At 46.1% G+C, this 13,106-nt stretch overlaps 1 protein-coding gene across 4 annotated transcripts in view; it reads left to right on the forward strand.

Annotated features, from left to right (window-relative positions):
- The window catches only part of SHROOM3 (shroom family member 3), a 230,726-nt gene that overhangs the window by 210,978 nt on the left and 6,642 nt on the right, over positions 1-13,106 (forward strand). For all 4 annotated transcript variants that reach the window (XM_079990672.1, XM_079990675.1, XM_079990674.1 and 1 more), the window contains 5 exons: positions 1,437-1,513; positions 4,910-5,767; positions 7,094-7,609; positions 10,888-11,041; positions 12,036-12,308. In XM_079990672.1, coding sequence (XP_079846798.1) covers positions 1,437-1,513; positions 4,910-5,767; positions 7,094-7,609; positions 10,888-11,041; positions 12,036-12,308 — 1,878 coding nt within the window. The remainder of the gene's footprint in view (positions 1-1,436; positions 1,514-4,909; positions 5,768-7,093; positions 7,610-10,887; positions 11,042-12,035; positions 12,309-13,106) is intronic.

Consider the following 13,106-nt stretch of genomic DNA (forward strand, 5'->3'; position numbering starts at 1 on the left):
TATCTTAATAGGTAAGAATGTAATTGTCCAGGTGAATTTAAATTGGCAGCACATAACCCCAGTCAAGCTTGCAAAAATTTATCATTTGCCCGATAACAAATGTTGGAAGTGTAAAGAGACTGAAGGTACATTCTTTCACCTTTGGTGGACGTGCCCAAGGATTAAGGCCTTCTGGGAAATGATTTATAATGAATTGAAAAAGGTACTTAAGTACACCTTCTTGAAAAAACCAGAGGCCTTTCTTTTGGGCATGATTGGCCAAATGGTACTAAAGAAGGACAGAACTTTCTTTATGTACGCGACAACAGCAGCAAGAATTCTCATCGCAAAATACTGGAAAACACAAGATTTACCCACTCTGGAGGAATGGCAGATGAAGATGATCGAATACATGGGATTGGCGGAAATGACTGGCAGAATCCGAGACCAGGGGAAAGAGTCGGCGGAAGAAGATTGGAAGAAATTTAAAGACTATCTACAGAAATATTGCAAAATTAATGAAAGTTAGAATGATGTTGGACAGAAATTAAATGGTTACCAGCTGTAATGTAAAGGTGGAATAATAAGCTAAAATAAGTTATATCAATGTTGCAACAAGGATTTTGCTGAATTAAGAAATTTGAACTGGAATACAAAAGGGGGAGGTGAGAGGAGGTCCGGGATATAAGGTAATGGAAATAAGAATTGGGAATTATATTTGTTTTGTTTTGTCTTTAAATGTGTATTTTTGCTTTTTGTTTTGTTAATTGTTTTTCTTTGTGTATAAAATTGGAAAATCTTAATAAATATTTATTAAAAAAAAAAAGGAAAAAAAATTGGCAGCAAAGTCTCCCTGTGTCTTGGACGTCAGATGTTTTGGATTTCAGAGATGCTGATTTAGTCCAACATCCTTCCTGTTCTCATGGTGGCCAACCAGATGCCTGTGGAAGGCTCGCAAACAGGATCTGAGTGTGACAGCTCTCTCCCCTCCTGCAGTTTCCAGCAGCTAATATTCCATAGAACCATAGAATGGTAGAGTTGGGACACCCAGAGAGCCTCTAGTCCCAACCCCCTGCCATGCAGGAATCATAGCTGTCAACTTCCAGATTTGAAAATAAGGGATCAGCAGCCTCACCTGTCCCAGAGACCGTCTACGGGATATCTAACAATCTGGGATAGCAGCGGGAAACGGCACTGAAATAAGGGAATTTCCCACCAAAAAAAAAGGGAAAGTTGACAGCTATGGCAGGAATCTCAACATGCGGTAAAACTTAAAGTTAAATACCCCCATGGTTATTTAATTATAGAATGTGGCATGATGGGTTGTGTTAGAAGGTGGAATATAAATATTTGAACAAATAAATGCATGTATTAATTACCACCCTATACTTCTAAAGCAGTATTTTTGCCTGCCTCCAGAATGTTCAGTTTTCTGTTTGCTTCTCTTTCTCCTCAAGGACATCCTGATGGGAGAAAGTAGTGAGTTCAGCCATTTTGTGAAAGATCCTTTCTATGTCGTGGCTGCTGGCACCAGGTAGGTACTTATTCTCTCTCTCTCGCTCACTCTCTCTGTGTGTGTAGCACATACTACCAAATGACGACAGAGCAGTTTCTGTAAGAATAAGTAAGGTAAAGGTAAAGGGACCCCTGACCATTAGGTCCAGTCGTGACCGACTCTGGGGTTGCGGCACTCATCTCGCTTTATTGGCCAAGGGAGCAGGCGTACAGCTTCCGGGTCATGTGGCCAGCATGACTAAGCTGCTTCTAGCGAACCAGAGCAGCGCACGGAAACGCCGTTTACCTTCCCGCCAGAGCGGTACCTATTTATCTACTTGCACTTTGACATGCTTTCGAACTGCTAGGTTGGCAGGAGCAGGGACTGAGCAACGGGAGCTCACCCCGTGGCGGGGATTCGAACCGCCGACCTTCTGATCGGCAAGTCCTAGGCTCTGTGGTTTAACCCACAGCGCCACCCGCGTCCCTTAAGAATAAGTAAACTACACCATTAAAAACCACAGCACACAGTGAAACTAATAGTAAGATAGGCGTAGCATCTTAATAATAGCATAATGAATGTTCAAGGAAAGGGTTCTGATCACCTTATATTGGGGGGGGGGGGGAGGAAATGCATTAAAAATAGTAGGTGAGCTTGCCCCATATATAGCTGGTGGGGGGGGGAAGCTTGCACACATCTTCATCAAGAGAAGCAGGTTAAAAAAAAATAAAATCACAATTGCCTTTGGAACAAAAACAGAACCCTGTTTCAAGGTGTACTCCGAATCAGTAAGGGAATCAAATATATCTGAAAAGATTGGCAAAGGCACAGAAACTAACCCAAAACTTATAAAACAAACTCAAAGGTATGTTTTCCCTGCGAACTGCATTCTTGCTCAGACACAAAAGGTTATTGGATTTTCTGTGCCCACTCGTAGCAGAAATGCAGACTTTACCTTAAACCATGGTTACTGCTGCCGCCTCCATGGTTGTTCCAAAGCAGCTCAGGATAATGCATAATACCTCCCACCCACGCTGCTAACACACATCATGTGGTTATGTGCGTCATTGGTGTGATACGTAACCGTTTGATGGAAAATGTTCACATTATCAGGAGAGGCGCAGGGGTCACAGTGAAGGAGGTGCAAGCTCACAATGTATTCTGAGCCAGCTGATTCAGACTCTGCTTTCTTTTGATGCGCCACAAATAGCCTCTTATCACTTAGAGCAGCCTTTGCCAACCTGGTGCCCGCCTGGTGTTTTGAACTAAAACTGCCATCAGCTCCAGCCAGCATGGCAGTGCCGCCCAGTGCTTATGGGAGCTGTAGTTTGGAGGGCACCAGGTTTGCAAACGCTGATGTATGGCTTTGAAAATAAAGAGTTTTAGAGAAGAGTGATTAACTTGGAATTGCAACAGCTAAGCCAGCCTTGGCGTCGGTTCCTGGTTTCTAGGAAAGTATTTTGAAGCCAGAGGAGCCAAGACTTTTGCCCCGTGGGAATCTAGCAAACAGTTTTCGAATAGCTTTTAGTGGTCTTTGCGTGAAAGCAACCCTGGCTGTCGTCTCATCCTTCCCAATTAATCAGTGTTCCGAGACTCTTTTTATGAGTTGGCTTCTGCATGCAGCTTCTTAAGTAACGAGATTGACACTTGCAGAGAAACGAGCCAACGGGAGCAGGATATGGGCTATTAAGTAATATGTCTTGCTGCCAAGCCTGACATTCCTAAGTGCTTATTACCGTCTTAAGGTCTTCGGAATGCTGTTGCTGCATCAGCAATGTATGTGTTACATTAAGCGCATTCCTCTGGCGGAAAGCTTTTTTTGTGTTCAGGAATTGTTTCACAGTTCTCTCCCCCATCCCCACTCCAAAGAAGGGAACCGGTTGAGTTGGAAAAGCAATAGTTCACAGCAGACTCGCTAAATATGCAAATCAGCACTGGGCATTATTGAAGATGAGTCAAGGTGGGCCTCGTGAAAAGAAAGACTAGCTCACGGCTCTGCCAGAATTCTGAAGTTATCAATAAGCCAGAGATAATTCTTCACCATCCGTAAGGAAGTGAAGGTTTGTGGGCTTCCAAGGAAGCCTTTGATAAAGGCTTTTCATAAAACTGAATAGTTATGGTATAAGTTGAAACATCTTTTCCAGGAGCAACAGCTGGAAGAAAGAGATAGTGAATGTTAAAGGTAAAGGGACCCCTGACCATTAGGTCCAGTCATGACCGACTCTGGGGTTGCTGCGCTCATCTCACTTTACTGGCCAAGGGAGCCGGCATACAGCTTCCAGGTCATGTGGCCAGCATGACTGAGCCGCTTCTGGTGAACCAGAGCAGCGCATGGAAATGCCGTTTACCTTCTCGCCGGACTGGTACCTATTTATCTACTTGCACTTTGACGTGCTTTCGAACTGCTAGGTTGGCAGGAGCAGGGACCGAGCAACAGGAGCTCACCCCGTCGCAGGGATTCGAACCGCCGACCTTCTGATCGGCAAGTCCTAGGCTCTGTGGTTTAACCCACAGCGCCACCTGCATCCCTTCACTTTTCCTTAAAGGTAAAGCTAAAGGGACCCCTGACCATTAGGTCCAGTCGTGGCCGACTCTGGGGTTGCGGTGCTTATCTCGCTTTATTGGCCGAGGGAGCCGGTGTACAGCTTCCGAGGTCATGTGGCCAGCATGACTAAGCCACTTCTGGCGAACCAGAGCAGCGCACGGAAACACCGTTTACCTTCCCGCTGGAGCGGTACCTATTGATCTACTTGCACTTTGACGTGCTTTTGAACTGCTAGGTTGGCAGGAGATAGTGAATGTTAGGCTAAAGCAAAAGGAACTACTTCAAGAGAAAGACAAACAGGCGTTATTTTCTGAAAAAGAAGGGATAAAAATATGCAATAGGATTGAATATCAGATAGCAATCATGGTGCCATATGGAGACTGTGAGGTGTACACACATTTTTTTTAAAAAGCAAGCATCCAGTCCTTAACACTGGGGAGAAAATTGCTTGTAAGCATAAGGAACATGGGGTAGAGGCTCAGAGATCAGAAGCGGACTATGTGTTGTTCTTGGCACAGAAGATTTCTGCTTTTACTTCATGCACCCAAACCTTCCCCTCCCACACAGCATGTTTTCAGTCTGCCTCCTCCACGGCTTGAGTTCTTGATAAAAGAAATAACACATTCAGCAAGAACACAGATAATTGCAGTATAATGAGAATATTGGGTGCATGCAAAGGTTCTCCATTTGTGCAGGTTTTATTTTCATTGCTGAATTTTTGCAGCATTTGAACTTGGGATATTATTATTATTATTATTATTATTATTATTATTATTATTATTACAACAAAAGCCTGGAGCCTGCATTGATATAAAATTGATGCATCAACTTGATTGCCTTTTTTTTTTTTTTTTTTTGGGAAAACTCACTAGTTTTATACCCTGTCGTAGATCATTCGGCAGCAAAGAAAGAAATCAAAAAGAGAAATCGGCGTTCACACAATATCGTCCCCACACTCGCCATAGCAATGAGAGTGTCGGCAGCTCGTTCATTCCGATTGAGAGACAGAAAGCTCCAGATCTCCTCAGGCACCTCAGCAGGACCTCAGCATTTGCCTCACCTTCAGCAGATATGAAGGGTCATCATCCTGAACCTAAGCCAGGCGCCAGGCTTGCCACCCCTTCCAGATTTGGCTGGTCGCCATCTAACGGTGCTAACCCCATGCCAGCTCCCTCAGATTTCCAAGTTGCCAGTGAAAACCTAGTCACAAGATGGCACCCCAGACCTGAGAGCGATGACATTGTTCAGGGCCAGGTTCCGGAAAGTTCCAACGGCCCACCTAAAGAGCCAGTGGAAGATATTACCTGGAGATGGAAGGCGACACTGCCTCTAAGGCACCTCCCGCCTACAATTAAACGGATCAAAGATGACGGCCCCTCCCGAAGCGCAATGCTTTTTCAGACATCTGGGCAGAAGGCCTTCCAGAGGTGGCAAAGCCTTCCATCGCAAAACAGCTCCTCTTCTGAGCCAGAGACTCCTTCTGGCCAAAGCAGGCTCTCCCTCCGTATCTCAGAGTCCTGCCTGCAGGTGTCTCCTCAGGAAGAGGGCGATGACGACGTTTTTTTCCAGCCTCGCGTTTTGGATGCCGCCTATGAGCTTTCGCCCCCTCCACTCCCCGCCCAGAGCCCCAGCAGTGCTGCTGAAAACACCATGGAAGAATTCCCTCCTCCTCCTGCTGGCATTCTGGAAGAGAAGGATCTAGCAGCTGGGAACGCTGCCAGCCTTGGAGAGGAAGGGTCTGCACTCAGGTAAGGCTCTTCTTGCACGCCCATCCCTGCTCTTACTTTGCAAGCAATCCTTCTTGGCTTGGAATCAACTTGATCCCCTCCCCCCTCTTTCCTCTTTCCTCTTTCCTTTCTCCTTCTGTGATGGAACTCCTATTTGGTGACTTCCCTGGGTTTTTTCTGGCACACGTAGGACCAGTCTGAATAGTTGGCCTAGGTGAAGATTTGACTTTTCATCCTCAAAAAGTTCTTGATTTGAGTTTCTTTTGAAATGAGGCTGTGTTTTAATGTTGTATTTTAATCTTGTTTTTAAGTTGTATCTTAAGCAATTGTTTTTATACCTGGTGTTAGCTGCCCTAAGCCCAGTCTTGGCTGGGGAGGGCGGGGTATAAATAAAAATTTTTATTATTATAATATTTTTTTAAAAATAATTTTTATTAATTTTTCCATTTTAACAATCCAATCAAATCACATTAAATATTCCAATTTATAAAAATACATATCATATAGTCCAAATATTCTGCCAAATTATATATAAAAAAATTGGGACTTTTCGTGCTTCAATTTCGGTGGGGCTCTGATTATCTTATATCTCTACTGCCTTAAGTTTCCAATAGAAAATTTATTATTGTTGTTGTTATTATTATTCTTCGTGTTTGGTTTCTTGGGATTCCAGCAACAATAACTTTAAAGGGTGCATAGAGCCTCAATTTTTATTTGATCTGCTTATTCCAAACTAACCATATATTTGCTCCCAAAAGCTTTACAGCTGTTGAGGTCAACTGTTCTTTGAATAAAAATTGCCCAGTGTTCACATAAGTTTTTGAAACCTTGGCATGTAACCTCTGATTATATTTGATCTCAGTAGATATTCAATGGCAGTTAATATCCAGGCAGTATTTAATTCTATTTCAGTCGTTCCTAAACTGGGGGGGGGGGTATGCACTGCCCCTTTGGTTCCATAAATTCGTCCCCATTGTTCAAATTACAAATATTTAGTTTAACTAATTCAACAAAATTGATAAACTTCATCCAGTGATGCCAGCTTTTCCGAGTCTGATAGTCATTTATATCCCCTGCTGACCCCTTGCCTCTTAGCACCCTCTGCCTGGTAGATCATGCCCCCCCCCCAACGGTACCACCCACTTTAGGAACCACTGTTCTTTTTTTGATAGTTGGCATATTCATATTAGTAGGCATGCATTTAATGGCTGGCCTTGTTTGATGGTTACTGCACATGACCGAGAGGCTCAAATGATTGTGTTCTTGCCTTGGGAGAGGCGTGTTAGCACAGAGTTTCAGAAACCCTGGTTTAAAATAGCTTCCCCCCCCCCCCCTGCTTATCGGCAGAAACTTCAAAAGGATTCCCAGGAACTTTGGCGAGAGAGAGGAAACGGGACCAAACGCTGCCTCCACTGCCAACGCCAAGAGCAGCCGGGCTGCTTCACCGCCCCCTGCCGGAACCTCAGGACCCAAAGCGAATAGCGTCACGCCTTCCGCTGAAGCACAGCAGCTGCCTCTGCCCTCTCAGGAGCTGCCTGACGAAGCTCCTGCCAGCCAGCCTCTTGCGCCTGTCGTCACCAGCAGGGAGCCCGAAAACGGTGGCCTCAGCCCCGAGAGTAACCCAGGGAAGATGAAGACCCTGGAGGACATCAAGGAGGAGGCTTTGGCAAAGGAGATCATCCACAAGGACAAGTCGCTGGCCGACATCCTGGACCCCGACTCCAAGATGAAGACCACCATGGACTTGATGGAAGGGATATTTCCCAGCGGGGCCAGGATGCTTCGAGAGAACTTGAAGAGGAAACCGATGCAGAAAAGGGCCAGCAGCTCTGGCAGTGGCTCTGTCCTGCCCAGTGATAGCAAGTAAGTCCCATTTCCTTAAGGTTTTTGCACCCCATAGAGCAGATATTTTTTACACTCCACTTACACGATGGGGCATGTTTTAAGCTCCATCTGCCTGTTTATCAGGCACCCATCCTGATATGTCTGCACAAAATTTGTGCTGAGGTTATATGACGTTACCTGAGCATTGAACGTTCATCACAAGCGCAGTATTATTATTATTATTATTATTATTATTATTATTACTACTACTACAAGGTTATACGGTGTCGCCATCTGGTCCTTGTTAACCTGCACCTTCCAGTGCAGTTTACCGTCATTTCTGTCAGACTTCCCACATTAAGAAAAGAGTTGGGAAATTGCATAGAGTAAAAACCACTAGATGGCAATATTGCATAACCTCCAGGCAAACCTTGTTCAGGAAAACCGGGATGAATGCTCCATAAACAAGCCCATCTGGAAACGCCCCTGGGTGTTAAAATCTTCCTTCTCTCCAGTTTGCCCAATGGGGATGTTTCCCCCAAAGCACGCCCACAGCTGATGTCAACTGTTACGTCAGATGGGTGGAGATGCAGCTGCCAAATAATGACCAGAAGCCTTGAAGTGCATTCCCAGTTGTGCATTGGCAAGGAAAGCTTGCTGTCAGCACCAGTCAGCTGACCATTGCTGAGTGTATTGTGGAGCTCTCTGTCAGGAGCCATCATAGGGTTCCCTTGACCCATCAGGACCTCCATAGGGCAGCTACTGCCTGCCCCAAACAGGCTTTCTGTGATTTCAAATATTCCTTTGCGTCGCTGGCTTAAATCGAAGTGCAAATGGGCTGTACAGAACATTGGTGTTCTTGTTTGTTGTTGTTTAGTCATGTCTGACTCTTCGTGACCCTATGGACCAGAGCACGCCAGGCACTCCTGTCTTCCACTGCCTCCCGCAGTTTGGTCAGACTCATGTTTGTAGCTTTGAGAACACTGTCCAACCATCTCGTCCTCTGTCGTCCCCTTCAACATCAAAAAAACGAAGATCATGGCCACTGGTCCCATCACCTCCTGGCAAATAGAAGGGGAAGAAATGGAGGCAGTGAGAGATTTTACTTTCTTGGGCTCCATGATCACTGCAGATGGTGACAGCAGTCACGAAATTAAAAGACGCCTGCTCCTTGGGAGAAAGGCGATGGCAAACCTAGACGGCATCTTTAAAAGCAGAGACATCGCCTTGCCAACAAAGGTCCATATAGTTAAAGCCATGGTTTTCCCAGTAGTGATGTATGGAAGTGAGAGCTGGACCATCAAGAAGGCTGATCGCCGAAGAATTGATGCTTTTGAATTCTGGTGCTGGAGGAGACTCTTGAGAGTCCCATGGACTGCAAGAAGATCAAACCTATCCATTCTGAAGGAAATCAGCCCTGAGTGCTCACTGGAAGGACAGATCCTGAAGCTGAGGCTCCAATACTTTGGCCACCTCATGAGAAGAGAAGACTCCCTGGAAAAGACCCTGATGTTGGGAAAGATGGAGGGCACAAGGAGAAGGGGATGACAGAGGACAAGATGGTTGGACAGTGTTCTTGAAGCCACCAGCATGAGTTTGACCAAACTGCAGGAGGCAGTGGAAGACAGAAGTGCCTGGCATGCTCTGGTCCATGAGGTCACGAAGAGTCGGACACGACTAAACCACTAAACTACAACAAATCCATCCCTGCTGGTTTAATGCACAGAAGCACACACAGTGCCGGCTTTTCTTTTTGCAAAGCACCCAAAGAGCTATTCCAGGCTCCTACCTGCTCCCCTGAAAAGGGACACAGCTTGATTTTTTCTTGTCTGTGTTAATGGTGCAAGGGTAGGATGTCACATAATCTCTGCAAGGACTTTCTTTTGAAAGAAAGCACACGATATCTAAGAATCAATCCATCCTGCAGCTTGAGAGGAATGTGCAGAATGAATAGCGCCTCTTTCTTCTGGAGGCTCTCGAGTTCAGGTCAGGGAACGGTTATGATTTCTCAGAAACCTATTGGAGTGCAGGAGGAGCGGAGCCTCCGGTCTGGTGGGGCAGGGAACAAATTTGGTTTTCCAAGTCACTCTGTCTGGCCTCTGGGACTCTCCCAACACCACACGCTCTCGCCAGCCACACACCACCTCTTCCCAGGCCACTGCCTTTAACAATCCTGCTTCGCAATCTCCTGACGTGCTCTCACCTGGCTGGAATATGTCCTTAAACTCTGATTGGACCTTTTGGTTTCCTGAAGCAAGGCCAGTGAGAGGCGTGGCCTGGGAAGGGGTGTGGCCTGGAGGGGGCTGCATTTGGGCATTTGATGAAGACTGTCAGTAGCCCATGCGCCTCATTCAGGTGGTCCATGGCATGTTGGCGAAGAACACTTGCAGTTGCAGTTTTCCTGAATTTAAATGGCAATGCAATAAAATCATAGCTGTCAAGTGTCCCTTATTTGGCGGGACAGTCCCTTATCCCAGCGCCGTGTCCCGCTGCTGTCCCTTACTGATGATGTCCCTTAAATTTCCTGGGTTTCAAAGGAAGCAGCTCCTCTCCCTCCCTCCCTGCCAGCCAGGGGAGGAGGGAGGCTCCAACTGTGTTGCTTGGCTGCGTTGCTCACCCAATAAGGAGTCTAAGAACGACTGGGGGGGTGGAGCTTGCATGCCTTGTGCCGATCAAATCGGCTGCGTTGCCTGGGGACTCGCCTTTGCTCAGCGCTTCCCAGCGGAGAGGGGACGGTGGTTTTCCTTGAGGCTTCGTCTGGCTGCTGGCTGGGCTTTCTGCCTTTGGCTCAGAGGGGCTCAGAAGTTGAACTTGGAAAATCCCTTATTTTGGCTGCTGATCCCTTATTTCCGAGGCTGCTGGTCCCTTATTTTCAAATCTGTAAGCTGTCAGCTATAAATAAAATTACATTGTAAGAACCAAAAGAGCAGTAAAAATGAAATCACAAATCATTCACCACCTAGCTCACCAGGGAGAAAAATCATTAAGTGGTCTGCCAAGACTCTCAGTGATTTTTAGTGGGAGGGAGCGGTTTAGGCAGTGTTGTGCTATATGCGTAGAGATGTTGATTAAGCATGAACCGGTTTTTTTAAAATGGTTAAACTTGCGCCATCTGGTGGCAATCCCCAATTAAATTCACTTACTTGTGGGAAATGTACCAAAGAAGCCATGGGTTTGGGATCTCAAAGCAAGGCACGAGGGCAGAGTTCAAAATTCCTTCTGCAGTTTGTGCATGTGTATTTCTTCATCGGTACAAGAATGGCAGCCGTGTATGTCCCAGACGCCTACATTCATATCTGTTCTCTGCCGTGGTTTAGGAAAGATGAGAAAGAAGCTTCTGCCTCAATGCTGGCCTCGTGCTCAGCTTACTACAACGTATCAGTACCCAAAGCCGAACTCCTGAACAAAATCAAGGATTTGCCAGAGGAAACAGGTGGCGATGAAGAGCAGGTGGCAATCAATGAGAAAAAGGTGAGTTTTGAGCATCTCTCAGCACAGAAGGAACCAAGGTCAGTCATGATCATAACCAGAGCTCTGTCAGTCCCAGAGATCTGTGATTGCACTGTGCAAGGAGCAGAGTTAAACAAGAAAAACCATGCTTCTAACCCTTAAGACTAATTAATGGCAGTTATGTTCATGCACAAAATCCAAGTGGTTTGTGCTCTGCTGGTGTGCTCCTAGCTGAAATTTGACAAGTCCCCGCCTTTTGAAACATAAAAGATTTCTGAAGATCTGCGGTCTTCTGTTGAGAACAGAAATAGTTTAATTTCTGGCTCAAGTCAGATATTTGTAGTAAAGCTGCTTCCATTGGTCAGCTTAATTCCTCAATTCAGTGTGTACCTATGACCTCCTGTTGGTTGGTGCTATGCAAGCAAAAAAGTGTGGGTGGCTTTTCATTTTCATTTTTAAGAGATCTCTTAATGCAGTTACCCCGTGCTGCCAGAAGAAGACACCCGGCGCAAGGCATTTTCTCTTTATTTACGCAAAGGCAAGCAATTCTGTCCCCAGGGTGAAATTCTCCAACTTGCCTTCTAGTTCTTGAGCAAAAGAAGCCTATACTGTACTACTGAGAACACCATTGCACAGGATTGTTCCTTAGAAGGTCAAACAACTGAATTGTTTATCACAATGGCATCCATAATGGAGCCCTTATTCTTGATGAGTTTCTTTGTATACATAGTTTTTTAAATTTTTATTATTAATAGTTTTCAGTACAGTATACATAACTTTTATTGGCTGGAGGAATTCATAAGGAATGTTCAGACACATGCTTTAAAACAGGTGTTGGGTGTCCGGGGTTCTCCAAATGTTGCTGGACTACATCTCCCATCATCCTAGACCTCATTGACTGTGGCTGATGGGAACTGGAGTCCATTGGAATATCTGGAGGGCCACAGTTTCCACACACCAACGGCTGCCTGACATAGTAGTAGAGGATGATTTTTCCTCAATTCTGTCCCACCAGGCTGAACTCATTGAGAGCTTGTCCCACAAGCTGGAGACCCTGAAAGAAGCCAAGGAGAGTCTGCTGGCAGACATCAAGCTCAACAATGCCTTGGGAGAAGAAGTTGAAGCTTTAATCAGTGGCCTATGCAAGCCCAATGAGTTTGAAAAATACAGAATGTTCATTGGAGACCTGGATAAGGTGGTCAATCTCTTGCTTTCACTCTCAGGACGCCTCGCTCGGGTGGAGAATGTTCTCAGCAGCCTCAGTGAGGATGCGGATAACCAAGAACGGGTAGGTAGATTCAGAAAACTGGCGTGCAAATGTTCACTCTTGCCTGCGCACGAGTGGCGCTTCCTTACAGCAGCATCTTCGGCAATGAAAGTGGGTTGAAACAGTTCTCCACTAAGCCAAGCGCCATAAGCTTGGTTTAGGGAGCTTACTGCACAAGTGAGTTCCCTGGTTCGCTTCAAGCTCAAAGGCAGCTCCTCCCAACCCCGTCTTGTCCTCCCCATTGCAGTGAATGAGACAGCTCTTGCATCCAGGGGCAGCACAAGGCAACCTGTGGGTCGCCAGATGTTGGACTACAACTCCCATCATCTCTGAGCTCTGGCCTTGCTAGCTGGGGTGGTGGGAGTTGTAGTTCAACAACATCTGGGGACCCACAGGACTCTCAGACCGCAGCCCTAATCCCATTCACTGGGCAGTGATTTTTTAATATATAATAATAATTTATTGTTTGTACCCCACCCATCTGGCTGGGTTTCCCCAGCCACTCTAGGCGGTGTCCAACAAAGACCAAAATACACTAAAATGTCACACATTAAAAACTTCCCTGAACAGGGCTGCCTTCAGATGTCTTCTGAATGTCAGGTAGTTGTTTATCTCTTTGACATCTGATGGGAGGGTGTTCCACAGGGTGGGCGCCACTACTGAGAAGGCCCTCTGCCTGGTTCCCTGTAGCTTTGCTTCTCGCAATGAGGGAACCACCAGAAGGCCCTCGGCGCTGGACCTCACCTCAGCATCCGGGCAAAACGATGGGAGTAGAGACGCTCCTTCAGGTATACTGGGCCGAGGCCGTTTAGGGCTTTA

This window comes from Podarcis cretensis (assembly GCF_951804945.1).
Source record: "Podarcis cretensis genome assembly, chromosome: 9".
NCBI lineage: Eukaryota > Metazoa > Chordata > Lepidosauria > Squamata > Lacertidae > Podarcis > Podarcis cretensis.